This window comes from Mauremys mutica, chromosome 19 (assembly GCF_020497125.1).
Source record: "Mauremys mutica isolate MM-2020 ecotype Southern chromosome 19, ASM2049712v1, whole genome shotgun sequence".
Classification (NCBI taxonomy): domain Eukaryota; kingdom Metazoa; phylum Chordata; order Testudines; family Geoemydidae; genus Mauremys; species Mauremys mutica.
Window position 1 is genome coordinate 25,188,942 of NC_059090.1, and position 27,292 is coordinate 25,216,233.

General features: G+C 46.2%; 2 protein-coding genes across 2 annotated transcripts in view; both read left to right on the plus strand.

Annotated features, from left to right (window-relative positions):
- Positions 1 to 948: 948 nt before the first annotated feature.
- ERAL1 (Era like 12S mitochondrial rRNA chaperone 1) lies at positions 949 to 10,921 on the plus strand. The gene is made up of 11 exons (XM_044993866.1): positions 949 to 1,083; positions 3,258 to 3,419; positions 3,746 to 3,873; positions 3,967 to 4,044; positions 4,216 to 4,262; positions 4,703 to 4,764; positions 5,213 to 5,325; positions 5,654 to 6,055; positions 6,383 to 6,532; positions 6,837 to 6,917; positions 7,779 to 10,921. Exons 1-11 carry the CDS (start codon positions 1,017 to 1,019, stop codon positions 7,899 to 7,901), a joined length of 1,413 nt encoding a protein of 470 aa, XP_044849801.1. The 5' UTR covers positions 949 to 1,016; the 3' UTR covers positions 7,902 to 10,921.
- A 5,286-nt stretch (positions 10,922 to 16,207) lies between these two features.
- FAM222B (family with sequence similarity 222 member B) overlaps positions 16,208 to 27,292 on the plus strand; it is a 50,535-nt gene continuing 39,450 nt past the window's right edge. Inside the window, exon 1 of the mRNA XM_044993817.1 lies at positions 16,208 to 16,351. The gene's annotated coding sequence lies outside the window, so the exon portion shown is untranslated. The remainder of the gene's footprint in view (positions 16,352 to 27,292) is intronic.

Sequence of the window (27,292 nt, forward strand, 5' to 3'; positions counted from 1 at the left end):
GGGATTGCGGGGTCTCGGGGGGTCTCAGGGGGGCTGGGGAGCTGAGAGGATTGTGGGGAATCCGGCGGGACTGGGGAGCTGAGGGGATTGCGGGGGCTCGGGGGGGGGAGGGGAGCTGAGGGGATTGCGGGGGCGCGGAGGGCCACGGGGGGGGCTGGGGAGCTGAGGGGATTGTGGGGGCTCAGGGGGGCTCGGGGGGGGCTGAGGAGCTGAGGTGATTGTGGGGTCTCGGGGGGGGGCTGGGGAGCTGAGGGGATTGTGGGGTCTCGGGGGGGCTGGGGAGCTGAGGGGATTGCGGGGGCTCGGGGGGCTCGGGGGGGTCTGGGGAGCTGAGGGGATTGCGGGGGCCCGGAGGGGTCCGGGGAGGGCTGGGGAGCTGAGGGGATTGCGGGGGCCCTGGGAGGCTCGGGGGGGGCTGGGAAGCTGAGGGGATTGCGGGGGCCCGGGGGGGCTCGGGGGGGGGAGGGGGTGCTGAGGGGATTGCGGGGGCCCTGGGGGGCTCGGGGGGGGCTGGGAAGCTGAGGGGATTGCGGGGGCCCTGGGGGGCTCGGGGGGGGCTGGGAAGCTGAGGGGATTGCGGGGGCCCTGGGGGGCTCGGGGGGGGCTGGGGAGCTGAGGGGATTGCGGGGGCTCGGGGGGGCTCGGGGGGGGCTGGGGAGCTGAGGGGATTGCGGGGGCCCTGGTGGGCTCGGGGGGGGCTGAGGGGATTGCGGGGGCTCGGGGGGCACAGGGGCCCCGGGGAGGCTCTGCCGGGCGAGGCGCTCAGACCCTGCCCGCCGCTCTGCCCCAGCAGGGGGCGCCCGGTCCCGCCCGGCCCGGCGCAGACTGTGTCTGTGGCGCCCCCGACGGCCGCCCCGCGCCACGCTGGGGCCGGGCCCCGCCCCTCGATGTTCCCCCAGCCAATGGGGGCGGGCCCGCCGCCTCCACTCCCACAATGCCCCGCGGCGGGTGAAGATGGCGGCGCCCGGAGAGCGAGGCGGCGGCGGGGGCTGCAGCTGCTGAGGCCTGGGGGTGTCATGGCCGCCGTGGGCCGGGCTCTGAGCTGGGCGCTGCGGGCGGGGAGGTCGGGCCCGGCCCGCACAGGTGGGAGAGCTTGGGGGTGGGGCCGGGCTGTGGGGCCTGTTGGGAGAGGGGGGGCCCGGGCCCGGGGGGGGGAGGGAAGCTGGGCCGGGGGGTGGGGCCGGAGGGGGACGGGGAGGGAAGCTGGGCCGGGTTGGGGGGCCTGGGCCCAGTGGGGGGGGGGGGAAGCTGGGCCGGGTTGGGGGGCCTGGGCCCGGTGGGGGGGAGGGAAGCTGGGCCGGGTTGGGGCAGGGGGGAGCCCCGGGTGTGTGAAGCTTTGGAAGGCCCGAGGACTGGCTCTGGTGCACTGAGGGCGGACTATGGCGCTGCTGTAGAGCGGTTATGGGATTGTACAACCGTCCCAGATGCTCTGCTGCCGCTGCTCAGATGCTGATAAACATCCCGGACTGCCAGCCTCAGCCACCAGGAGCCAATCTCCCTGCAGTGTGCAGTCCCCATCTTCTGATCAGGGAGCTCCCCCAGACCCGCAGAGCCACAGACCAGTGGGATGGGTCTGGGGGTGGGGATGCTATAACTGGCGAGTGTAGAGGAAACCTCTATATACAGTTGCTCAGATAAGAGTTTCTGCCCTTTAATGCTTCGGTCGCATGTAGAGAAACTCTTCCCTATGGTTACTCACCGTACCCTGACATCCCTTATACAAACAGCACCCATGTTCCTTTCCCTGGCAAGAGGAGCACAACCAGCTCTTCTTCCTGCTGTCTCTGTGAGAGTTCAGTCCTTAGGAGTCATTGTTCAGCCCTTTTTTTCCTGTTGGTGTTGAGTGCAGTTGCTATTTAGCTTTGTGCGACCCACCTCAAATCAGTCCATAAAGCTAGCCCCCATCTCCCAAACAAGCCCCTTTTGCGCTTTCTCCCTTGCTGCCCCTCACTTGTCAGGAGCTCCCGATAAACATCTGCAAAGCCATCTCATTATCCTCCTGTTGAATTCTTCCTTTGCTGTGATGTCTACAAAAACCTGATAGTAACCAGGCCACTGGTGTGAAACCAGTGTGTCTTGCTGACTAATATCGTCTCATTCTTTCTTTGCACTTGTCCATCTCTTGGCTTTTGTCTTCTACTTGGATTGTAAGCTCTTTGGGTCGGTTCCATCTTCTTGTGTGTTTTTACCGCAGCTAGCACACGGGGGTCCTGGTCTGGGACTGAGGTTCCTAGGTGCTAGCATGATACAAATAGTAAATCTCAATGTACAGGCATAAAGGACGAGGTACTGTCCCCGAAGCATCTTGTAGAAAGTGAGAATTCTTAGCAGTCTGACAGCATTGCTACATTACTAGTGTAGACTGAGCTCAGATGCCTTATCATGTTATCTAAACTTGCTCATAGCTGAGCTTAGTGACTTGGTGGTAAAAATACTTGTACCCGGTCTGCACTTGTGGTTCCATTGTTAGCACCAATGCTAGACAAAAGGTGGGAGAACTGATAAAACTCTCTGCACAGGTTGCCAGAGAGGCTGCTAGATTTGAACAATACAGTTCAGACGCAGTTCCTAAACGAATGCTGGGAAATGGTGCTGACCCCTTTTCAGGTCATTGTTGAACTTGAAAAGCATAGCGGAAGAAGCTGTGAGAACTGGCACATGAGAAGGCATTCTAAGTGTAATGGGCAGCAAGGAGGGAGGCCAGGGAGAATTACAGGCAGGGGCTTCAGCCACAGTGTTTGCTAATATCTCTTCTGATGTGATTAGTCCTTTGTACATAGTTCATACTAATGCAGTGATTCTCGAACTTTTGTCCTGGTGACCCCTTTCACGTAGCAAGCCTCTGAGTGTGACCCCCCCATATAAATTAAAAACACTTCTTATATATTTAACACGATTATAAATGCTGGAGGCAAAGCGGGGTTTGGGGTAGAGGCTGACAGCTCATGACCCCCCATGTAATAACCTCATGACCCCCTGAGGGGTTCCGATCCCCAGTTTGAGAACTCCTGTACTAATGGTTTAGAAGCCTTGATTATGGAATTCTCTGGCTATGTAGTGTGTGTGTCCTTGTCATTACCATCCCAACTGTAACCTGAAAGAACCATAATCTGTTAGTGGGATTGAGGAACCCATATTGGTAAAATAAATCGAATTTCTTGGCTGTGTTTTGAGGCTGTCTTGCTTAGAATGTCTTGTAGCATTTTTGGTCCAGCATGCAGCAGGTTTAAGTTGGTATTGCTGTGTTGGTTTTTCAGTCAGTGGTGCCTGTTTCCTGGAGAACAGAGTCCAGAGGGTCAACATTTTTCCTGCTTGCTTTTATGGAGACAGTTCTGCTCTGGATACCATCCTAGGAATTTCCAGAGAGAAGACAGAATGTGCACTGGGGCAGCATCCACCATCAGTGTCTTACTGCAAAGGTAAACTCAGCTGCCTGCATGATTTTTCTAGGGAGGTGATGAACAATAGCATTAGAGGCAGCCTCTAAAGAGGGCATAGCAGAAAGCTGGAAAACAGCCTTGGAAGGAGTGACTTGCAAAAGAAGTCCAGGCAGTTGTAAATAGCTGGGTACCGCATGAGGTGGGGATTAAAGGCTGTAGTCTCTCAAGGTTAATCTCTTAGCCACTTATATCACTGCACAAAACACAATATTCTTTTTAGTCTCTGGTGGACTAATCCATTAAATGTGTACAGTTTGGTGTGACTGCAGTGTTATTATTTGAACACCTTTTTTCTCTCTCTGCAGCTGAGCAAGATAACTTGTTGGTGCACCAACCAGATGAGCCAGAGAACCCCAAGGTTCTGAGAGTTGCCATCATTGGAGCACCAAATGCTGGGAAATCTACCCTCTCAAATAAACTCTTGGGCAGAAAGGTAAAGCTGTTATACCTCAGTCCCTGCAGCATCTGAGAACCAGGTTACAGATTGTTTCTTAGATGTTGTACACATCTGACTTGTTTCCTGCAGGTTTTCCCAGTATCTAAGAAGGTGCACACCACACGATGCAAAGCCCGTGGGGTCATCACAGAAGACGACACTCAGCTGGTAGGTATTCCCCATGTGATAAGGTAACTCTCAGCAATAGGCATTATTACCCAGATGATCCATAGCATTTTGCTTACACCCTGCAGTCTACTTCAATTGCACAAACATGAGTTTTAGCTTCCTGTCAGTAATTACAGGAAGATCCTTATTGATTTGGCTTTCTCTTTCTAGATCATCCTGGACACACCTGGCCTCATCAGCCCCAAGAAAGCCAAAAGGTATCTCTCTCAATGTAGGTTGATGGAAAATCCAAGTGGGCAAGGTTTGAGGAGACGGGAACATGAGTTCCACTGTAGGAGCTTGTAGAGCAGAATGAAAGGGGTGTAATGGGTACTTACTTGGGATAGAGGTGTGTTGTTCATAGAATGAGAAGGTCTTTGAGCCCGGTTCTTGTCTCTGAACTACCTTACAATTACCAGCATTACAGTAGCACCTAGAGTCCACAATCTCTGTTGAGAATCCATTGTGCTAGGCACTGCACTCTCAGAATTGATGTAGGCCAAAAGGTGGCACTGCACTAGCTGGGTACTAAAAGGGAATGTGAAATGGACTATCTTTTGTTTTAAGAGGAATTTCTTCCACTCTGTGATAGGGTGGAAAAGGAGGGAGTTTATGAGCAGATGCACGTGTAGGTCCATAATGGGAATTTGTCTTTCAGGCATAATCTGGAGAAATCCCTGATACATGATCCATGGGACAGTATGAAACATGCAGACTTAGGTGGGAACCCAATTCTCTTACTATATCAAGTCAAATCCTGATGTGTCTATGATGGGTACTTATATGGCTGCCATTGCCCTGGTATCCGAATGCCCATATACTGAGTGGAGCAGCAATGGCAGCTCCTGGGTGCGCGGGGATAGAGTGTCGGGGAAGTACATACAGGAACTCCCCACATCTGTAACTGGGGAAGAGTATAGTATACCTGTACACCGCTCAAGGAGGCAGTGTGGATGATTGGGCTGGGCTGGGTTGTTGAGGATTAGTTTGTATGGCACTGGGAAGATGTGGAAAAGTGCATTATTTTATCACACTCACACTCAGACATACACATTCTGCTGTGGAAGTAAGAAAGGCAGTGATATGAAGAAAGAGGCCACAAGCTGAGGGGCGATTAAAGGCTGATGTCTGCCAAGAGGGGTTTCAAATGTATCTCTCTGTTTGGCAGTTCTGGTTTTGGTGGATGTGTCAGAACGCTGGACACAGAACCGTCTGAGTCCCCAGGTGCTGCAGTGTCTTTCTCAGTTCCCACAGATTCCCAGCATCCTGGTCATGAACAAGGTAAATGAGAGAGGGGTCCAAGTCTTCCTTTTTATACAGTGAGTTAGTGCTTGGGCATTACATACACGGCCTCTTTCCCTTATACCTCTATTGAAGGTTAAACTAAATGTTGGTTTCTTGGCAAATGCCACAGAAGAGATCAATCTATTTGAAGGTTTCCAGTGTCTTGTAACTCACTAAGAGGTGACTTAGACCTGCAGCAAATGGTGCAGTCCTTATGTCTGTGATTCATCCCTCTTTCACCTCAAGACTTGGATTATTACGTGAGACAGTTTCATTTGTCTCAGTTCCATCTGGAACAAATTCCTGATCAGTCTCTCTATTTCAGGTGGATCTGCTCAAGAGAAAGGCCCTTCTGCTGGACCTGGTCACTGAGCTGACAGAGGGAGTCGTAAATGGAAAGAAACTGAAAGTGAAATCTACGTCTGAGAGGCATTCAGACTCCATGAGAAACAATCCCCTTCAAAGCATCCAAACTTGTCTGTCTAAGAATACATCCAAAGAGTCTGGTTATCTCCAGAATGCCAGTGAAGTCCAGCGGGGCTCTGGCTCAGATACCAGTTGTAACATGAGAGCATCAAACTCTGATCATATGTTGGAAGGCACAGAGAAAGCGCAAATTGCAAACCACCAGGTATCGAGAGACTTAAAGAACAAGAAAGGCTGGCCGCACTTCCAGGAGATCTTCATGCTAGCAGCTATTAATGGAGAGGCAGTGGAGACCCTGAAGGTAAATTAGCCTGAAATAATTGCATTATACCCTGTGACTTGCACCTTCTCATTCTTGTGCTTGCCCTAGATAACTTAGTTATACTGAGCCTCATATCATGTGAGGAAATAGCCAACCTTTCTTTGTCTGACCTGTCCCCTTTCTCCTGGCCTGTGGTCTGCAGCTCCCTGAGGAGTCCCTGGTAGGTTGGTGATGGGCTGCCATCTGAGCAAGGGAACTGCACCATGTCAGACTACTTAAGAGCACAATCTTTGATTTATTTCCACCTAGGACTTTTACTGGTGACTTTGGGTCCCCTTTAACTGCCCCTGTTCTTTGTGTTGACAGAAGTACCTCCTGATGCAAGCCAAGCCAGGTCCATGGGAGTACCACAGCAGGGTTTTGACAAGCCAGTCGCCCCAGGAGATCTGTGATGATGTAATTAGGGGGAAGCTACTGGAGTATCTGCCACAGGAAGTGCCCTACACTGTGCTTCAGGTAGGAAGCAGCTCAGTGAGAGCAGCCTTTCATAAGTGTCCATATGATGAGAGGGACCCTTCCTGGTACAAGACTCTGCTGAAATCTCTAAAGATTTGGGTTTAACGTTTGAGGGCGTGTGGCACTGCATTATCCCCAAGCCCTTCACTGTGGAGTGGGGCCCTCTTGATGCCTGCTGTGCATGTGCACTTGGCCACGGGAGGGACAGGCAGCTGGGAACAGAAGTCTCTGGGGCCTGGAGGCAGGGGACTTTGCTCTTCTGAGGGGTTTGCTGAGTGGTTGGGTTTGTGCCCTAATGTTGCAGAAGACGGAGATGTGGGAGGAAGGGCCGAGTGGGGAGCTCATCATCCTGCAGAACCTGCTGGTCCAAAAGGAGACCCATGTGGTGAGTATTCTGGGAGAATCTCTATGCTCTTTTGCTGCTGATTGGGGGAGTCCATGGGGCATAAGAGAGGAGGGTCTGCAGACCCAGTGCAGGAATAGGATCTTTGTGCGTCCATGGAGTTCAGTCACATTTGTACGGAGCGTATTAGACATCCTGTTTCTTAGCCAGTTCTCTGCTATAGGCTAATGTGTCCTGCGCTAGGCTTGCTGTACAGACTGAGTCCCTGGGGCTATGAATTGCAGGTCAGGCACAGTGTAAAGTGCATTAAATATCTGTAACCCTGTGGTACATCTAGACAGAGTGAGGCCAAACCTCCCATTATGTACTAGATGGAGCGTGTCAGTGACGGGGTCTACTCTGTACCTTCCTTACCTTCTGACTAGAGCATGAAGGCACAGCATGCACCAGCCTCAACTGTGAGTTGGCCAGTCAGTCACTCGAGGTGCCTCCCTCCCCTTTGGCACAGACCATGCTCTCTGTATGTGAGTTAGAGGGTACAGGCCTCCCAGTGCCAAGCAGCTGGTTTTTCAGTTTCTCTACGAACGGGGCAAGAGCCTGCACTGTTCTGTGGTGACAGATACCCTACAGGCAGGGTTCAGGGATGCTCCAAATCAATGTTTCTCAACGACCGGTCTGTGGACCAGCGCCAGTCCCTGAGATCTCCTTGACACGGTTTAGGAAGGCAGCAAGCCGGTCTCTGGTATCAAAAAGGTTGAGAAACACTGAAATGAAACATCCTCTTTATCTGCTTCCCCAGTAACCATGTTGCTCTCTAGGGCTGCCTCTCCCTGCAGGTAGGTGTCACTGCCAGAAGTAAGGGAGATGAAAGTGATAATTCTCTGTTTCTGTTTTGTGGTACAGAAGATGCTGATTGGTGTGGGAGGCCAGCTGATCAGCAGGATTGCTCAGGAGGCTGGTGAGGACCTGATGAACATATTCCTGTGCGACATCCGCTTGAAGCTCTGTGTGAAGCTGACGAAATGAGCTGCTTGTTCAGATGTTACCAACTCTTGTTGTCTGACCATTAATGAAGAGATGGACATGCTGAAGAACATGGAGACACCCCTTTCTGGTGGGGCTGACGCCCCCTGGCAATATCAGGACACTGAGATTCCCCCCAGGCATGGAGAGGGATGCTGAGTAAACCAAAGAACTAAAGAAGAGTGTGTTCTTTGTGGGGGTCTGAACTGCAGTGAGTTTAATGCTCGAACGTGGTGAAATCTTCAGACATTGACCCACCCCAACAGATTATCCAGCAAGAACTTGGAGTGGATGTTGGGGAACCAACCCCGCCCCACACACACAGACACACAGTTTTAGTGCTGCAGTTACAGAGCCATCTGTCTTTGCTCCCTCTGCTATTTCTTGGCTTTCGTGTCCTTTGCACTACTTGCCCACTATCTGTACTGCCAAAAGCAAACAACTGTGGCTGGATGTTGTGCTGAAAATGATGATGCTGCAGTGGCAGAATATGAGGTGGAGAGAGACGGGAGGAGGCAAGAGCAAAAATTGAATCTCTAAGGCCAGGGTCATTTCCGAAGGGCTCAAACAGGTGCGACCTGCATGCATGTCCAGATGCATGCATTGTATTGCACCTCAGTGGGCATGAGTGATATGAGCACTGGTCTGTCGAATACTCCCCAGACCATTAATGTCCACTGTGAAGAAATAACTCTCCAGTCTCCCTCAGGCAAGAGCTTAAAACACTTCTACAGTAATTAGTGTTCTAGGAAAACTGCAGACTCAGCTATGAGTAGGCTGAGTGAGTACTGTAAAGTGAATGCTGCCTGTATAGTGTTTGGGGGTCTTTGGCCTAAAAGTGGCTTTGTAAATATAACTGTCCTTTAAAATTCAAAAGGACTGCTGTCTTCTGGCAAAGAAAGGGTTATCGGGTGTATTCCCCTCGTCTCATGGCTTCGGTGCTGCAAGGCTGAGTAGCTGTACAGCTTGGAATGGCGACGTTCCAGCTGAAAAGGCTGCACCAGCCCAGCCCAACTCACATGCTGATCTTCCCTGTGATTGCAGCACGTCGTGCTGTCTGCCTGGCCTTTCTTCTGCAGGCTGTGGAAGATGAATGAATGAGGGATCATGGAAACAGGGCCTTTAGGAGCCAGATGTTTGCTGACGGGGGCTGGAGCAGGGGATGTTGCTTGCAAATAGAGCCACTCATTCCTTTTTAGTGTAGCTGGGATAGCAGGTGGGTATTGCTGAGGGAATCACTCTGTTGGTCACTGTCAAAGAGGGACGTGTTGGCTAACAGCAGTGGTTCCCAACTAGAGTGCACCTGCAATAGATGCATGGATACTGTCTCCCTTCCCCAACGCAGTTGGCACCCCGGCCTCTTCTCATTCTCCTCTTTTCTATTTTGCAAGCATTTTTGTTGTCTTGTTTTCTCTGCCTGATCGTCCTTTTCTCCCACTCGCCAGAAGGCTGTGGGGTGTTAATTGGTGGCTCTGTGGGGGTGGGACGGAGGAGCCAGGCTGCACCTGCTGTTGTGACTGAGCAGGGAAGGGGGTCGTGGCTCAGTGGGCTGCTGTCTGAATATAAAGGTCTGACTACCGGAGGGGCTGCTGCAGGAGGCTGAGGGAAAGGGAAGAGCCTCCCAAGGAGCTGCCTGATTTTAGAAGCAGCAATTAGAGCAAATTGGCATGGGGTGGAAAGTGGATCCACTGACAGGCTCTCTCTACTCCCATTGCTCCTTCTCTCCTTTGCACTGCCCCAGGGGATTCTAGGTGTGCTCCAGCATGGCCTCAAGAGTTTGCACTTGGCTACCAACTGAATACTCAGTAGCCCCCAGCAGCTTACCTCACTCTTCCACCATTGTCTGCTGTCACAGCAAGGCAAGACTAAAATGGCACCTATCCCTGACTTGTTCCTAGTGAAACCTTACTGTGGAAGAGAATGGGGGAGAGGATTCAGCCTGTTTGGGAGCCAAGTGGCACAGTTGGTGAGAGGAGACTGGGGGCTAGAACAGCTTTATTGCACCAACTTCACCTGTAGAGATCTGGGGTCAAGTGAGGACCAGGTGTCCTTAGAAGGCCCTGCTTGTCCCGTTGTTTGCAGAGTGCCCACCTTAGCTTGAGGCAGTTGAAGAGAAGCCCCGGACTGGAGAAGCAGGGATGTCGCAGGTCAGGCTTGAGGTGCTTTGCAGAGCTGGCAGGGACCTTAGCCTTGGCTGGTAGCAGGTGACACAGGTCAGGACTGAAAGTCATGGAGGTGTATGGCAGTCTGTAGCCTTGTGCTGCCCTTGCAGTAGCTGTGTTGGTGTTGGCATGGACTGGCACAGCCTCTGGCCACAAAGATGAGATAAGCTGTTTACTGGCACCAGGATGGACTGACTAGCATATTATAGATATATATCTAGACCAGTGTTTCTCAAATGCAGTCACCATGGTCGCATGTGGCCACCAGAGAATTTTCTTGCGGCCACAGCCTCCTGGGCGGTAATGGGGGGGGGAGCAGCGGCCCCCCTCCCCCAGGGCCACATCTGGGGGGAGACAAGCTGGAGGAGCAGGCAGCCAGTAAGTTCCCACCTTCCCAGGGCTGGCGGGGTCAGGCTTCAGCCCTTGGGTGGCAGGTTCCAGCCACAAGGGTTCAGGCTCCGTTCCCCAGCCATAAAATAGTGAGCTCTGGCCCCAACGTCACTCCCCCCTCCAGTGCCCCTGACCCCTGCTGCCTCCATATCCACCTCCCCGCCCAGGGCTTAATTTGTCCCCAGGCTTGCCGGGCTGAGTAGCTCTGCTGTGAAAGGTGATAGCTGTGTGTTTAATATCACTTTTCGCAGCAGACTCAGTAACTAGCCCATCTTTTAAAAAAAAAAAAAAGGGGGGGGGGGCAACAAAATAAAAGCAAAAGACACAAGAAAAAAGACGAGACCATACCAAGCCCCTTGTGTGTGTCTATTCTGGTTAGGCCCAGTAAAGAAGAGAGACAATGGTACGTTATCTTTATTGAGTCTGGACAAAAAAAAAATCCTACATAAATTACAATGATTTGGACCTGTATATGTGCATATTGATTTTTCCTAAAATTAAGTATATTAGAAAAAATTGTCAGAGTGGACACCAGCAAGACGTGGTGGCCACACTCTGAGGCCACCAAAAAAATTGTTGTGAGAACCCCGATCTACACTCATTCCCCTGCTGTATGGGTTTGCTGTATAGATCAGGTGTTTGACTCCTTTATTCAGCTAACACTCTGTGGTTTGTGGATCTCTGCATGTTCCCAGAGCTAGGCTTTCTAAAGGATTTTGCCTACTGTATGAGATCTCTTGAGACATCTAGCTACATTTCCCATTCTGTGTTGTTTACAAGCAGCCCTGAGTGAGGAGGCACTTAAGGTGCTGCCCAGGCAATTAAAATAAGGATACCCAGGAGCTCCCGGCTCCTGTTTGAACCCAAACCTCTCATGAAATCCAGTGCCAGTTTCTCCCTCTCCAAAGAAAAGGGGATGCTTCAGTGGCACTGACATAACCCACTGAGCCATTAAAGACTGTGCCACGGAGAAGATAAGAGCATCTCTAAGCGACAGTGAGCTGCCTTCAGATAGTGAGGTGATAGCCTGGATTTTTTTCTCTCCATGCAGGGGATATTTTGGTTCCTTGAATGTTTCTAACTGGCTTTTATATTCCACTGACAATAAAATGAGGTCCCAGCTCAAGCAGTCGTTTCTCTTCCCCTTTCTGTCAGTCAGACGACACAGCTGCTACCTGGGATCTGTTTTATTCTGACAAAAATCAGGACACTTTCATGTATCTTCTTTCTTCCCAGCTGAGCTTAGATCACATTTCCATAGCAGTGGATTGTTCGCAGGTGCTTCTGAAGGTGACACCTTGCAGAGAAGAAAGGTAAGCGAGCTTTGAGGATTCAAAAGGTTTTCATTTGGTGCCAGATACAATGAGGAAACCATTCCTTTGTGGAGTGTTGACAGACAAAGGTCAGTCTCAAGCTGTCACAAAGTATATTTCAGTGATTTTCCAGGCTGAAGATCAGAGCCCAGTGCCTGGAGCTGGTCTCTAGGAGTGAGAGGTGATGGAAAATCAATGCAAAATATGTTTCCTTGAAATGGAAATACTCTGTGTGTGAGAAAATGCTTAGTCGCCTAGCTACCTGACTGACTCAATGAGAGACTGTGCTTAGGGCCTGCTCAGTCTTAAATGTGAGGCAGTAGCTCATTAATAAGGCTTGGCAATTAGATTAATTAGACAACATCAGGCAATCAGTTCTCATATGAAAGGTACCGTTAGCATTTGTCTGAAGACCCAGACTAAGGAAAGTGCTGTTTTCCTGGAGCACAAATATATTTTAATTCTTCCTGATTTTGGGAAGGCAACATGGGCATGGAGGGGGCTAGTCAGGGCTCTTCATATTGTACTAAGCTAACAAATGCCATTGCACTAGTTAGGAGATGACAGGATGAAATTATAATGGGGTTAGGCAGCCATGCGATCAGGTGTCCGTAGGGGTTGGGAACCTGGAGGTCAGGTGACAATGCAGTTAGATGATAGGATAACTTGTGGAGTGAGATTCTACTGGGCTGAGGAGTACTGCCTGGCATCTAGATGCTGTGCTGATAGTCTTCAGAAAAAGCTTAGGAGTCTTGTTTGTCTCTTGAAAAACGCTGACATGTCACAGACTGAGGTTTGATTTCAGTTATTGGTAAGGTTCCAAACAGGTGGTAACTTTCTAACTGACTTTGTCTAAGAATGTCCTTATTTTACAGTAAGTGATTGCACCTAATGTTTATGGTAGTGGTAGCAGCTGTACTGAGAGCCCTGTGTCACCCTGGGCTCTACAAATGCTATGCGTTCTCACTTAAATAGTGTTAAAATACCATTGGGCTGAGGGCAGAGATGAGTGTTGCTAGCGGCATCCCCATGGCCCAACCTATGGTTGCAAAGATGCAGCTAAAATTGGACAGGATCTTACATCATTAACAGTCAATGGCTGGCATGTTTGCGGTCTCTTCCTGGTGCCAGCAGCCTGAGAGGAATCTGTATCATGGTACAAAGGGGATCAGTAAATCATCACTCATGAAATAAAACCAAAAGTGATGCGGTGGCAGGTTTGAGCTCTACGCTAGCTGGCAAGTGCATGCGCCATTCCTCCCTCTTCTACAAGGACAAGAATGTGGACACGTTCTTGGACTGAAGCCCAAACTTCACCACATCTGAGCAGAACCTTCTAGGGAGGATGCACCTGTTTAACTGATCGTGCAACTGACTTCAAGGCCTGTAGAGTGGACAAATGCGCCATACATCAATGCTGGTAACTAACCCCCATGGGGCATCTGCTTTGCAGCCAATTATAGGGACAGAAATGAGAACGCAAGGTGTAATTATTTATGATATGTGAATAACTGCCGTATCAGCTATACAGAGCAGAGTCCTGGCTTTCCCTGGTACAGAAACACAAGTGACCCCCTGTAACGTGCAGTTACAATTACTTATGCAAGTGCAGCACATGCATTAAGACCTTAATAGGAAGTCAAGCCTCATCTCACTGCTAGGTAGGAAGAGCATTCACTTGCCTCAGTGGGCAAGAGGCAGGTGAAACAGTCAGAGAGCAGTAGACCAGCCACCTTGGAAGGAAGCAAAGAACCGCAGTTCCCCCTGGGTGTAAGGAACAAATTCTGAGGGCTGGTTGGGAGGGAGGTGTACTGTCAAGGAGAGTCCCAACAATGTGTGGACAAGATTGCTAACGTTTAATGCTGACTGAATTCCCTGGCTCCTAGTAACAGTTGTAGCAACAGTCTGCATCCTTCTGGCTGCTAGTGCATTCTCAGGCTAGGCTGCCATTACTTTCTCTAAAAGATGCCCTCCCTTTCCTCTTCCTTCCAAAGGTGTGAACTGTTGGTCTTTCCGGATGGGCTGTACCTGCGCCATTCTTTGATGGCATGTGGTGTAGCAATTTGTTAGCTGTCTAAAGTGATGAATGCTGCTCCAAGCCCTCAGTTTAGCTGAGGCTAGATATTCCGCTTAATTTACCTGTCACCTTGTTTTCTACACATGGGTAGAAACCCTTCAGCCTCATTCCTCATGTCAGAGTGGTTCTGTCACCTTAGTATTGTCTGAAAGGTTTATCCTACTGCCTGTACAGGCCTAGTAGCGTATTAGGAAATGGGATTTAAATAAGCTTTTAAACTCTCTCAATGTCACTTGGGCCTGTGACCAAAATGTCAGCGCCAAGAGCCAAAAAAGCTGTTTTTTGTAAGCTATACGCAACAGGTTCCACCTCCCTTTCCTGTTCCCATAGGTTCGTATTCTCTCCATTTTACATTTGGGGAAACAGACACAAACAGGGTTAATTATCCTGTTGCTAGTAGAGGGGAGATTATCCCGTTTATGGTAGTGCCCACTGCACATTCCAGACAGAATATAGCACAATTCTGTCTGGAGCTGCTAGCTGTGAAAGGATGGAGGTAAGTGGCATAGCACAGCTAGATTGGACTGGAGGAGCAAGTCCATGCTGTCTTTTGAAGGATGTATGGTCCCTTCATGCACTGTACAGCAGAGTTGCTTTCACTTTTGTTCCCCCTCATGCTAATTATTGTTCTGCAGCAGTGCCTAGCAGGTCTGGGTACCAAGCCTTGGCTCTGGATTATTACTTGCACTTCTATTACAGTAGCACCTTTTGGTTCCCATGCTGAGTGAGGGCTATGTGTATGTAGTGGTGTATGTGCATAGATGACAGGATTTATAATCTAAGGTAAAGGGGGAGAGGTGTTTGCCTTAGGAGCTGTGTAGGGTCTGACCTCTGGGCAGTTCCTAAGCATTTTGAAAAGTATTTGAAATACCAAAAAGAAATAAAAAAAACCTGTTGCTTTATCAGCCCTAGAGAAGAGAAGCTGTTTATTGACAGCATAAACTAACTCTCAACAAGCAGCACCTTGCTGCTCACCTTGCCTCCCCTTACACTGGGACAGAATGAGGTGGTGTGCCAACTAGTGTCATCTTCAGGGCCTTGGTGCAAACCCAGTCATTCAGCATCTGCTCCCACCAGCACAGAGCTTCTCTCTATACCAGTTCTAAGGCCAAGTCTACACTACAAGCTTCTGCAGCCATATGTTGATCAGGGTCTAATCCCTGACCACTGCAGTCATACTTGCAGAAGTCCCTAGTGTAGATGCAGGTACGCTACCCAAGCTGCACTTTTACTGTATAGCCTGTTTTGCAGGTGGGGCTAGCTTTACCATACGGCTACAAAGTGCAGCTTTGCTGTTAAAGCTCTGTCCCTCCCAGGAGCCCTGTACCCTATTCTGCCACAGACAAAGGGCTCTGGGGGTAGACCTGCCTTTAGTGCAGGGGTAGGCAACCTATGGCACGGGTGCCGAAGGCGGCACACAAACTGATTTTCAGTGGCACTCACACTACCTGGGTCCTGGCCACCGGTCCAGGGGCCTCTGCATTTTAATTTAAAGTGAAGTTTGTTAAAAATTTAAAAAACCTTATTTACTTTACATATAACAATAGTTTAGTTATATATTAGACTTATAGAAAGAGACCTTCTAAAAACGTTAAAATGTATGACTGGCATGTGGAACCTTAAATTAGAGTGAATAAATGAAGACTGGGCACAGCACTTCTGAAAGGTTGCTGACCCCTGCTTTAGTGCATTATGGGGAAGGGAGGCCTTGGCTCCAGGGAAGGGTAGGGCAAAAATCACTAGGGCAGTGTCGTTCCCATGCAAGCAGGGCTGCTGGGACCATTTGTATAGTGTGTGTGTGTGTTGGGAGGGGGGAAGAGGGGGTTTGCTGAGAGCCACTGAACCAAACTGTAACCCCTGTAGATCATGGCAGCTACTGCAAGCCAGGGGCTGCCGGAGCGCCCTGCTCCCCCCCCCCTCGAGTTCCAGCCGCTGCGATGCTTTCCCAGGGCCTGGACTCAGCGCCCCCCACTCCCCCGAGCTAGGGTTGGGGCTGCGCTGGGCGCTGCTGAGCCCCCCACCCACACACACACCCGGCGGGGGGTGGGCCGGGATTGGTGCTGCCAGGGCCCTCGCGCCCGCCTCGGCGCCGTGACAACGGGCACGGCGAGGACAGGCAGCGGCCTGGCCACCCCTGCGCGGGGGTCTGATACCCCCGCCACTCCCACCCCGGCACGTGCCGCCAGCGCCCCTGCGGGCGCGGCGAGCCGGGCTTAGGGCTGGGGTTCGGGTAGCTGCTGCCCGGCGCCCGCACGTTCCCGTCAGGCGCGGCTGGGACACCCCAGTGACCAAGGCTAAAGGACCCCTCCCACCCCGGCTATGAAGTGCGCCTGCGCGGGCCCCGAGGGGAGGGGAGCGCGCCTGCGCCAGGGCGCAACCGGCGTCGCGCTTGGCGGTGAGAGCGCGTGCGCGAGAGGCGGCTGGCGGTGGCCTGGCGCAGCCACCACAGCGAGAGCGGGGCCGGGGAGCAGCGAGCGGCGGCGCCATGAGGCCCGGGCAGGGACAGCGAGAGTAAGTGCGGGCGGGCGGGCGGCTCTGGGGTCGGTGTGACGCGCAGCGCGGCCCCGGCGGGGGGGGCGGGGCACGGACCGGCGGCCCCGGGCCTGTAGCGCGCTGGGGGGGCCCCACCTCCGCCCTTGGGGGCAGAGAGGCTCGGGGCCGGCGGGGCCGCGGCGCGGACAGCGGGAGCAGAGACCTCCCTGGCCGGCGCGGCGCGGCGCGGCGCGAGCGGGTCTCCAGGGGCGGGAAGGGCTTGGCGGGCTCCGGTCTGGCGGACGCGGACCGGCAGGGACGAGTCCGTTCGAAGGGACCCGCCGCGGCTGCCCCGTCCCCGGCCCGGCTCTCTGCGGCCGCTCTGCGGGGTCCCCGTGAGCCCCGTGCCCGGCCTTGCCTCCGGACGCGCTCCGCCCAGGCCGGCTTCCGACCCGCTGGGGTGGCTGAGGGCAGGAGCGGTGACGTTTCACTGAACAGACTGTTTCACAGATTTCCCCTGCTCGCCCTGGCAAACCCCCATAGCTCGGCTTGAAACCAGTTGGGCTGGAACAGAATTTACACATGGTTCCCTAACCCGGGTAACATGCCAAGGTGTCAGGAACTATCATGAGAAGCAGAGACTTGTTCCATGTCATGTAGCGAGAGTTGATAAAATGTGACTGGCCCAAAGTGGCACCTTATCTCATCGGTTTCTGGATTAAGACACCGCATCAGTGACCAGAAATATTACAGTTCTTTGACTGACAAAAAGACTGTCCTTTCCCCTCAGATGTGAACCTAGCCATGATGATCTTGCCTTTGTCACCTTAGGTAGATCTCTGCAACATGCTCTTTCTGGAACTGACCATAAAGACCACCTAGAAGATTCAGCTTGTTCAGAATCCAGTGTTCCACTTCTAGGCAGGACAAACTGGCTCCATTGTCTATGATAGCTGCTAAGTCAATTCTAGGTTTAATTCAATGTCCTGTCCATTATCTAAAATCCTAATGGAAGTGTGATCTATGTCAGTGACCACCAGTGTTTTCACCTTGAGTCACAGCTGTGATTATCAGGGATGTTTTGTTTATTAGGCACCAATCCAGATCCAGACTAACACGGCTACCCCTCTGATACTAGGCACCAATGTGGATTTGTCAGAGCCAGGGCATTCTCAATCTAGAACCTTCAGATGTGGAATTTGCTGCTTATAGAGACTTGGGTAAATGCACTGTGCTTTGAAGGAAGCAAAACTAGCACCTCTTTATTCTGGTTTTCCTCTAATTATGTGGGTGAGTTTCCCCAGTATAGTTTTGTGGATTATACTGTTAGAGAATGGAAAGGAGAATCTTGGTCCTACCCACCCCTTTGTAAGAAACTGTATTTCCCAATTATGCAATTGATGTTTTAGAAGTGTGTGTAATAATTTTGGAACAAGAACAGGCTCAGCTGATCCTTTTTTAAAGAGACAAAGTCAGGAAAATCCAAGACAAGATATTTTCAGAAAGAAAATGGCTTCTTGACCAGGTCCAGGGCACACATATAGGTTAGCTCTGGTTCTTTCCTAGCAGAGACTATCTGCCGTTGGGGAGCTAGTCCCAGATTCTTTCAGGAAGAGAGAGGTCAGTTATTTTTTAGAAAGGCAAAGAAAGGGGAGGACCTTCATGAGCCCTTTTATGAGGTGCACACACACATTTGAGTCCTTACAGAGAGAGGGGATGGTTTTGAACCAATTTTACTAACTATAAAATGTCCTTATGACGAGGAACGTGGTGGTACATTAGAGCAAATCTATCAGCACTGTAATAATAAATTACTCTTGTTGGGTTTGGAACAGGCAGGGGAATAATTAGTTACTGTACAACAGTGCTAATGCATGTTTATTCCTGATAAAGCATGCAAGTGGTTTGTGATCTTTACTGATGTTTTAATGCAGAAATACGAGTCACAAAGGCTCATGTTAATCAAGATTTTGTAAATTATTTCCTTTTGGCAAATTTTGAAGCTTCCTGGCAGGAAAAGTATGTACAATAAATACCAAACCATAATGAAAATCATTCGCATTGCAGAGGTTTACTTGTCTGTTTCCGGCCCACTCAGCAAGTTAACTATTTCACTGCCTTTGGGTATGCAATACATAATTTTCCAGAGCAGGACCTGAATGGCTTTATAGGTGTATATGGTATGCTTTCCTGTTGGCTCTGCTTTAAATTACTGCATATGCCTTTTAAAATAAATTGTGGATATAGGCCTGTGCATAGCCCTGCTACACCAGGGATTTAATAACAATAGTTTATTGTTCATGTTTATTAAGATGACATAAATTATTTCCTTTCATTAGCCACTGAGGCCTCATGGAAAACTGTTAGGTTTCTAAATAAATATTTTTCTGCTCATGTACTTTTTCCTCTGATTATAAAAAGAGAGGTTCTCAATAGTTTATTGCTCTGTTGGATTCCTCTGTGATGTCATTTCCACAAGAGCCAATGTGATTTCACTGTAATATGGTAAATCTTATTAGGCATACTGGGCTTGATAGTTTCCAGGTATGCAATAGGAAAATAAAATGTATTCTAGTTCTAGAATTGCTGAGTAAAATCCCATGGCCTGTGTTCCGCAAGAGGTCAAAGTAGATCATCCTAGTAGGCCCTTCTTTCCTTTAAATCTATGAATAGGTACGTTTCTGATCAGACATTTTATTTTTCTGTAAGAACTTGCACTGTCAGTCCAAGGCTCATGAATTTAGGTGAGCAATAAGCAACAGGAACAAAGTTCTTAAAAAGTAAATATTCTGCTCTTATGAAAATTCAATGTGGTGGTAAATCTGGGGAAGTATAATATATATAATATGAAATGTATTTAAGTAGAATAGATTTAATTGTAGTATCAGAGGGTCTGTTGAGAGAGAGAGAGAGAGAGAGAGAGAGAGAGAAAAAAACAAATGAACATTGGAGGGTAGGAAGCCAGACTTCCTTTAGTGGGGCAGTTGGAGAATTAACTGTCCTGAAGTAACTTTCATATTTTTGAGGAGAGGAAGATCCAGGCCAAAAGTGATTAAGGGTCAGGACAGATTGGGAGATTGACATAAGGGAGATGAGTCTTTCAGCAAGAGATGGACCATGGGTTTTGTTTGTTTTTGTTTTTCCCCCTTACAATGGCCTACCCCTACCTTTGGGATCCCTGTAAATGGATCTATACCACAGACCTCATAATAGTAATTAAATAGATCTAGTCTGAGATGGAGAGGCTAAAGAGCTGGCTTCTCTCAGGGAAAGACTGACAGAGTCAGAGAAAGCAAGAGCTGGGGGAGCATTAGATGAATTGACTTCATATTTATGAGCCTACTTGAAAGAATGGTATGAAAAATTGAAAATATATGAAGAAACTGCACTGAATTATACTGAAGTCCTTCCACAGAGTCAGAAGAGAAAAGAATGTGTATCATTGAAACAAGAAATGAGCAAAAATAGACAAATCTAAAGAACAACATAGGAACGATTATTGCTGGAAGATGCTGGCATCTCCTCAGTTTTTACTCTTCATATAAGTTACTGTATACATGGATTTTGACATGTGTAAAAAATTCTATTTTATCCTGAGATAAGACTACACACGCTGCCTGAAGATACTTACAGGAATCTGTACCGTTTTAATGTTGACATTAAATAATGACCCTGCTTTTAATGCTCTATCCATCATGTTGTGAATTTTCTCAGTGGAGTAAACAACGTACCTCTGGCAAAATAAATACCCTTTTGCATAAGGGCATAGTGTGGGTTCCCCCTTCCCTCCATATTCCAAACAGATCCATAGTGCTTCATCTGTAGAACAGTTTGCCAAAAGTCTCTCTGCTAATAACATTTGAAAAAAGAGGTTGATAAATGCCCACTTAGGAATGTTTTTCTCTAGCTGTATATGTTTTCTATAATTGTAAGGCAAGCAAGTTTAATTTATGTTTAAAGTTCTCATCTAGTAGATACCTATTTACCTACATTTGCATTGGTGACTGTTGCTGAGGGAGAGGTTCAAGAGGTGAAATTAGGTTCTTTCAAATCATGAAGTATCTGCATTTCCCAGAAATGCAGCCTGCTGTGAAATGTGCACATGCCTTAGCATGTCTACTCTTCCGTATTCACATTCATGACTGCATGGGGGATTTAAGGTCTGCAATATGTTCCTCTTTACTGAGTACTATGTTTTTCTGTCACTCTGCTTTTTCTGTTCTCATCAACCTCTCCTCCACTCTTGACTTCTGGTCATTTTTGGACAGCTCATGAGGGTGCAAGAGCAAATGACTCCAACACCCACCAACTAATCCACAGAACCAAGACGTTCTGCATTCTCCATAAATTGCTTTGTCTCTCTTAGTGGATGGATCAACTCTTAATAGTGAGAGAAATAACTCATTTAACAGGTTGGTAGATTCATAGATTCCAAGGCCAGACAGACCATTGTGATCATTTAGTCTGACCTCCTGGATAATACAGTCCATAAACTTTCCCAAAGTAAAAATGAAAGGATGCAAAATGGACTTTTGGGGACCTTCTTGTGTTTCCTGCCTGACTCAGTTACTCCAAGGACCACCCAGTCCACATGCTGGGCTTTATGGAAATTCCAAAAATGCCACTGAGAACATATCCCAAAATCTTGTCTGCCAAGGGGTTAGTGATCAAATGGCTGGGGTTACTAGATAAATGCTTAAAGTGCATATTTTTTTCCCCACAGATGATTGTAGTATCTGGTGTAATTGAATACTTATATAGGTCCACATTGTGATATATTAACACACTGAGTAGTACCTGAGTTTATAAATAGGCCAGTTAACTTTCTGGGATTACTCATGATGTAATATGAATAAGGGTTTCACAATCTCCCCTACAGTGCCTTTCATCTTCAGAGCACTTCACAAGTATCTTAAACTTTTTGCACACTGTAAATTGATGGGGTTAATATTTGCAAATTGTACTGGGGCAGGGGGGTGGCATAATATTCCCCTTTCCCAGTGGTATTTTTAACTTTCCCGGTAATAGTTTCTAAGCCTAGCAATCTGTATGTGGGAGTATACAGTACATATATTTTTAATTGCATGTTGTTGTTTGAGAAGAGTTTGGATAACATTCTTCATAAGAAAGATAACGTCTCCCAAAAGAGTCTTATTGCTATTCCAAATACTGACTTATGCTAGTGAGAATAGTTCTGACAGTTATGCTTGCCTGGCACCACATGAATTTGAATATGACAGTTTGGTGTGTTCTTCAGCTCAGTCTATGTGAAGGCTAAGTCTTCATACTACTTTCCTTTTCAAAAGCTTTGTTTTGTTTGGTGTTAGTAACAATGCTTTTTGAAACATGCATCTTTTAAAAACTACTGAGGTGCAGGGGATCGAATACTTACTGCCACCACTTCTCTACTACTGGTAGGATTATATCCATTATTTCAGAGCCTCCTCTTCATTTTGTATTTCACATAACCTTGTTACAAACATGCTTCTGTCCTTGTGCACAGGGATTATGAATTGCTTGTGCTCATAATATTCAGAATCGTATCACATATCTGAAAATTAGCTTCTCCAGAACATGTGAAAAAATACAGATATCCTGGTTTGTGGAATAACTCCTGAATGGCACAATTTAATTAGTTAAGGTCTGCTTTTGACATAGGATAAGTCTTGATTGGTTAGCTTTATCTATTTTGGGGGGGAGTGGGCAGGAGAGATTTTCAATACAATATTCCATATTGGCATGTTCTACTATGGTTGACCCAAATTAAGATAGAATAGCTTCTGTAAAATTTGAAGAACTGTGCTGTGCTTTTTTAATATAGAACAATGAAATTTAAGTGCATCCATATACATTATATAAATAACCTAATCAAAATACCTAAATAGATTAGTAGATGGATCTACTCTAGGACAATTTATTAGAAATTGTATTTACTATAAATGTAACACTATAAATTCTAATCTTAGACATAGTTTTAGGTAGGATTTTATTAAGCATGTTCCTATTCTTATTAATAGAATTGTATGTGTTAGATTGTCTTCAATGAGTGAAACAAATCTTTAGCATCATTAAGTCTGCAGTGTAAGTAAAAATTGAAATTATATTGGTTTTCAAACTCTTATTTTGTCATAATGGCTAAAGTAGTAGCGTTACAAAGAAAAAGGTTAACCATTAAAGTAAAGTTTTTATTTTTTTAAAACCAGTAAGTCAGAAAATGATCTGCCAGGTGATACGTTGCTGACATATTTAGTACAGGCAGCCCAATTAAAATGCTGTATATTGTTTCCAGTAGGATTCTGATTATTTCTAATTTTGGAACTATGTGAGAGCAAGTGGAAGTAGGTGAAGTGATGTGCTTTGCTATTCATAGTGAGTCCAGTATCATTTTTTTTCCTGGAATCTTACTTCTCATGTAACCTGTAATGTGTTGTACTGAGAAGAAGTAAACTACTTTGGTGTTCTCCTTTTTCTTTGTTTCACTGCTAAGATAATAACCAAGTTCAGCTCCCCACAAATAATCTCTTGTGTGGTGGGCATGGGGTTCCTGGCAGAGCAAAATGACTAACCTCCAGAGGTACAGTGAATGAAAAGCTCATTGTTTTCATGTATTTTTACCTGTTTTCATCAGAGAGCATATTTGTCTTTTCAGTATTCAGTAATGGATTTTTTCCATTCTCTGCTACCATTGTATAACAACATGACTTACTGTATCATGCCATCCATATTCTTGCTTGCACACTCAAAACTTTGAGCATGCATTTGAGATGACTTGTATATTGCAGTCTTATCCTTTATGGATATTGTGTTGTCTCTACAGCATACCGCACTTTCCAAAAGACTATTTATAATCCAGTGTTATCTTTATTTTAAGACCAAGATTCAGGTTAAGCCATAGTCATATTAAATAAAAATTACTGTGGAATGGAAAGAGCATCATACGAGTTTAAAAGTGAGTCAGTGTTACTAATCTCTGAGGTAAATTTCCAGTGCTTGTATTCTGTGGCAAATATGCAGTGGAACAACATACATCCTTAACATCTGGAAAGGACAGTCCTTTGTAATTACCCAATCACTTTTCCATTCAGCCAGGTCAATGGTTTTAAAACATCCATTTGTTCTGTCATTGTTTCTCTTGGTACTCTCTCTTAAATTGCACCAATCTTAAGGTTCCTTCTTTTCTGTTTTATGTCTATAAATAATCAGAAGATGCACTGAATGCAATCTCCCCTAACTGATGAAAAATTATGTTTAGAACCATCTGAGAGTTGGCTTTATGTTGGTTATAATTGTATTCCTTCTTTATGGCTGTATTTGCTCACCCTCTGTGCCCTCCCCAACCCCCCATCCCCTCAATTCTGTGAGATAATAGGATTGCATGGAAACTAAGTCCTCCAGTGCTTTTTGAGAACAGTGCCATTTTAAATACAAGTAGAAGGCATTGGCTTCAGTGCTGAGAGGATATTTGGTTGTTCATTTAAGTCTGCCAAATTGCTCACAATTCAGAGGTTTACTTTTATTTATTTAGTTTTTATCTTCAACTACTGGAAATTCTTCCAGGATAATGGCTTTCATTTTTTTCATCTGTACATAGTCAATAATGTGTTCTTACTAGAGCTCTTAATTCATATCTCCTTTAATATTAATTCCCCACAGCTGTGAGCACTTGTGAACTAATATCTATGAAAACCAACCACATGAAAAGGCCAAAGCAGGCTAACAAAAGTATCTCTAACCAATTTTCCATGTTCTTTCTGTTCATACCACTTCTTTTTTTTTTTTTCCCCCTCCTATAAAGGCTTCAGATGTTTGGATTTAGAAATTACTTGTTTTGGAACTGGTCACTTTGAAAGCTTTTTTTTTTATAGAGGAATTGTAGATACTTACTCCCATTCAGTTCTGAAATCCTTCTGCTCTGGTCTATAGCCTCTTAGTTGCAAGACTTTATTTTGTTCTTACAAGATTTCTCCCAATGTTCTCTAGGAATCCAGTTTTCCACCCAAGGCTAGAGAAATATTTGGGAAATCTTTTATACCTGTTCTAATTATCCCTTGTTTCGGCGCATTTACTGGGTGATGCTCTTGATGATTGATTTGTTATGACTTTAAAGTGTTTCCAATTACATATGATTTAAATTTGTGATTAAACCTCAGTAGTGCTTGTTTTGATATTTTGGGAATGTAACTTTAAAAATGAGTATGATTAGTAAATAGAATATGTTGGTGTATATTCCCACATATAAGGATGGCATCAATCTTCAACATATAGATAATTACCTTAATAGCATAAACTGGCTTCCCACGTACATGCTAAGAATGAGTAAAGTTGCACACTAAAAGAATGAAAGCCTGAGGAATTTTAAGTGCCATGTATAATATAAATTACAACCATTCAACTAAATTAAAAGTAGTGGAGGAAAGAAGTACTATAGCATTCTTAATACTACCATCTAATGTGTGAGAGAGAAATTGCATCCAGTTATTAAACGCCATTATTTTAACATGGTCCAATTTGGCAAGGTATTGTTCCATCAGTAGGTTTTTTTTCCCCTCCCTTGATGTTCCAGAATTGTCTGACATCCCAGGATTAATGAAGATTAAGGCTTAGAGTGCCTGCATCTTGGTAGTTTATTTGTAACATTTGTAAAATGGCTGTGCACCATGTTTAAGAAAAATTGCCTTTCATATGTAGGGTTTATATTCTGCTTGAATGTGTTCTGCTCTATTTACTTGTCATTCTGCGCTAGCATGTGAACTATTTGATTTATGAATAACTTACTGCTGTTGAAATAAAATTAAAGTAGCTGTTGCAGTTATTTGAAAGGCAATTAAATTTGATTTTATTCTGTTGTATCTCCTATGAAAATGCATAAAACTTGGTGTATGGGTGAAAATCGTATTAAAAAATGTTTAGTGTTTTTGATTTTTCCCATAAGCTATGTCTTGCACCACTGGGACTTTCCACATAAATGCTCAATTAAAATCTCATACCATTGAGTTTGATGCTGGAAGTGCGGTGACTGTGTAAGAAAATATGGTAGCTATTATGTGATCTTATACATATCCTTAAAATTGACAACCTGTTCTGGGAGATGTAATAGGCTAGGACAAAGGCGTTTCTTCCTCAGTCTTTCAAAAAGTGCTATGAATCTAACTTCTCTGGGAAGGTCACACAGATCCTCCTAGAACCCTGAGCAGTTTATGCAAGAAAACCTTGATCTGTTAATACTATGGCACAGTGATAGAGAAATCAGCTTGTGCATAATGGTCTGATAAGGGCATGAACAGAGTGTAATGTTTATTGTATCAAAAAATTCTCTGTATTGAAGCACTCTGATGTCTTAATTTTGTTAGTACTGAATAGAGTAGAGTGGGTAGAGATGTCTTGGTTATCAGTTAAAATACGACTCTCGACTTTGCTTTTTCTTACTGGGAGGAAACTATTGTCCTTCCCAATTTTGTATACCATTTAAAGAATATATCGCTTCCTGATTTGTTACTGGTATAGTACTGTCATACAGAGGACTTGAGAATATTTTTTTGGGGGGGAAACATTAATTTCCTTAACTTTTTCGAAAAAGTTAAGTAATGGTGCAAGATGTTTTATTTAATCTAGATGAGTTTGCACATGTAAGCTTTCAGAGTTAAGTCTGTCAAGAACCCCTGGAGCTGGAAAAAATGAATTGTAGCTTTTGAAGGCCCAGCTAAAACTCTATTTTTATGCACATGATACTGAAAATAAGGTAGTAAATATACCTAAAGGTAATGCATCATATATTTGCTACAGATTCCCACTATTGGTTACAGTAGTGTTTTGAGAAATGCTGAACTAATTTTATACATGTTAAGTTTTTCAACAAATCACATTGACTTCAAAGAAAATTTAGAATAAATTTGTTCTCCAGCCACCTGCAAATATATCAAAACCAAAATTAAGCAGGAGTAACTTCCCATTATAACAGTCACTTATAGTTTAGTGATTAATAGACAAAACTTCCATACCTGTGCATCAGAGTTTCAGTTCTCATTGTGTCACTGACTCACTGTATAGCATTGGGCATGTGAGTTTGGACCTGGTGTAGGTCTCTGCACCTTCTCCACAAGTCCAGTGGTAGAGAGGGGAACACACCCTGGTTTCTAGATTCTGAACCCCATATTTTGACGTTGTGGGACCTGAAGTACTCAGCCCGTCATGTGATTGTGCAATTCATCTATTTGTGCTTCTGGTCCTCCCGCTCTACAATATGATCATATCTCACAGGAGTGTTGAAGATTATTTAATTAATGTTGGAAGGTGCTATAGAATAGCAGAGCATTATTGGAGTCCTCAGGTTTTGCAAGAAGATTAGAGCTGATAAAAGTATTTATGGAAGCCTCTTAATGCATCAGCTGTGTTACTATGAAATGCTTTAAGGAAAACTCCAATAATTAAACTTCCTAAATGTTTACTAAATGACAGTGTCAAAGAATGGAAAGCATTTATTTGGGAATGCATTACTGATTCAGTATCTGTTTAGTGAAAGAGGTAGTCTCTCAATGGGGGACTGCAATTTTAATACTTCCCAGCAGGAGGCATTAGGACTAAAAGAGTAGGCTGAACGATTAGAAAGCATTGGCAATCAACAATAGTCATCTTCAGCTGTTGAAATGTTAAAATTATATAGTATACTTTAATTTCCAGTGGACTCTAATAACAAACCAATTTTGTTTTCCTTTGCATCTGTTAAGATGTAAGCTTCTGTCTTGATCACTATATTTTACTATAAATAAGATACATAATTTGGAAAATGTTCTGTGTGCCTCTTTAAAAGTACTGATCATATTACCCTGTAGTCCATCTTTCAGGCCAGGTCTCCTATTAATGTTAATGAAGTTGAACCTTCAGTCCCTTCCTATGTAATGCACAAGATTGGAAACATTTGTTTGTTAACTAGAGGCCTAAACCTTACCAGCCATAAGGAGGGATACAGATGATGAGGGTGTG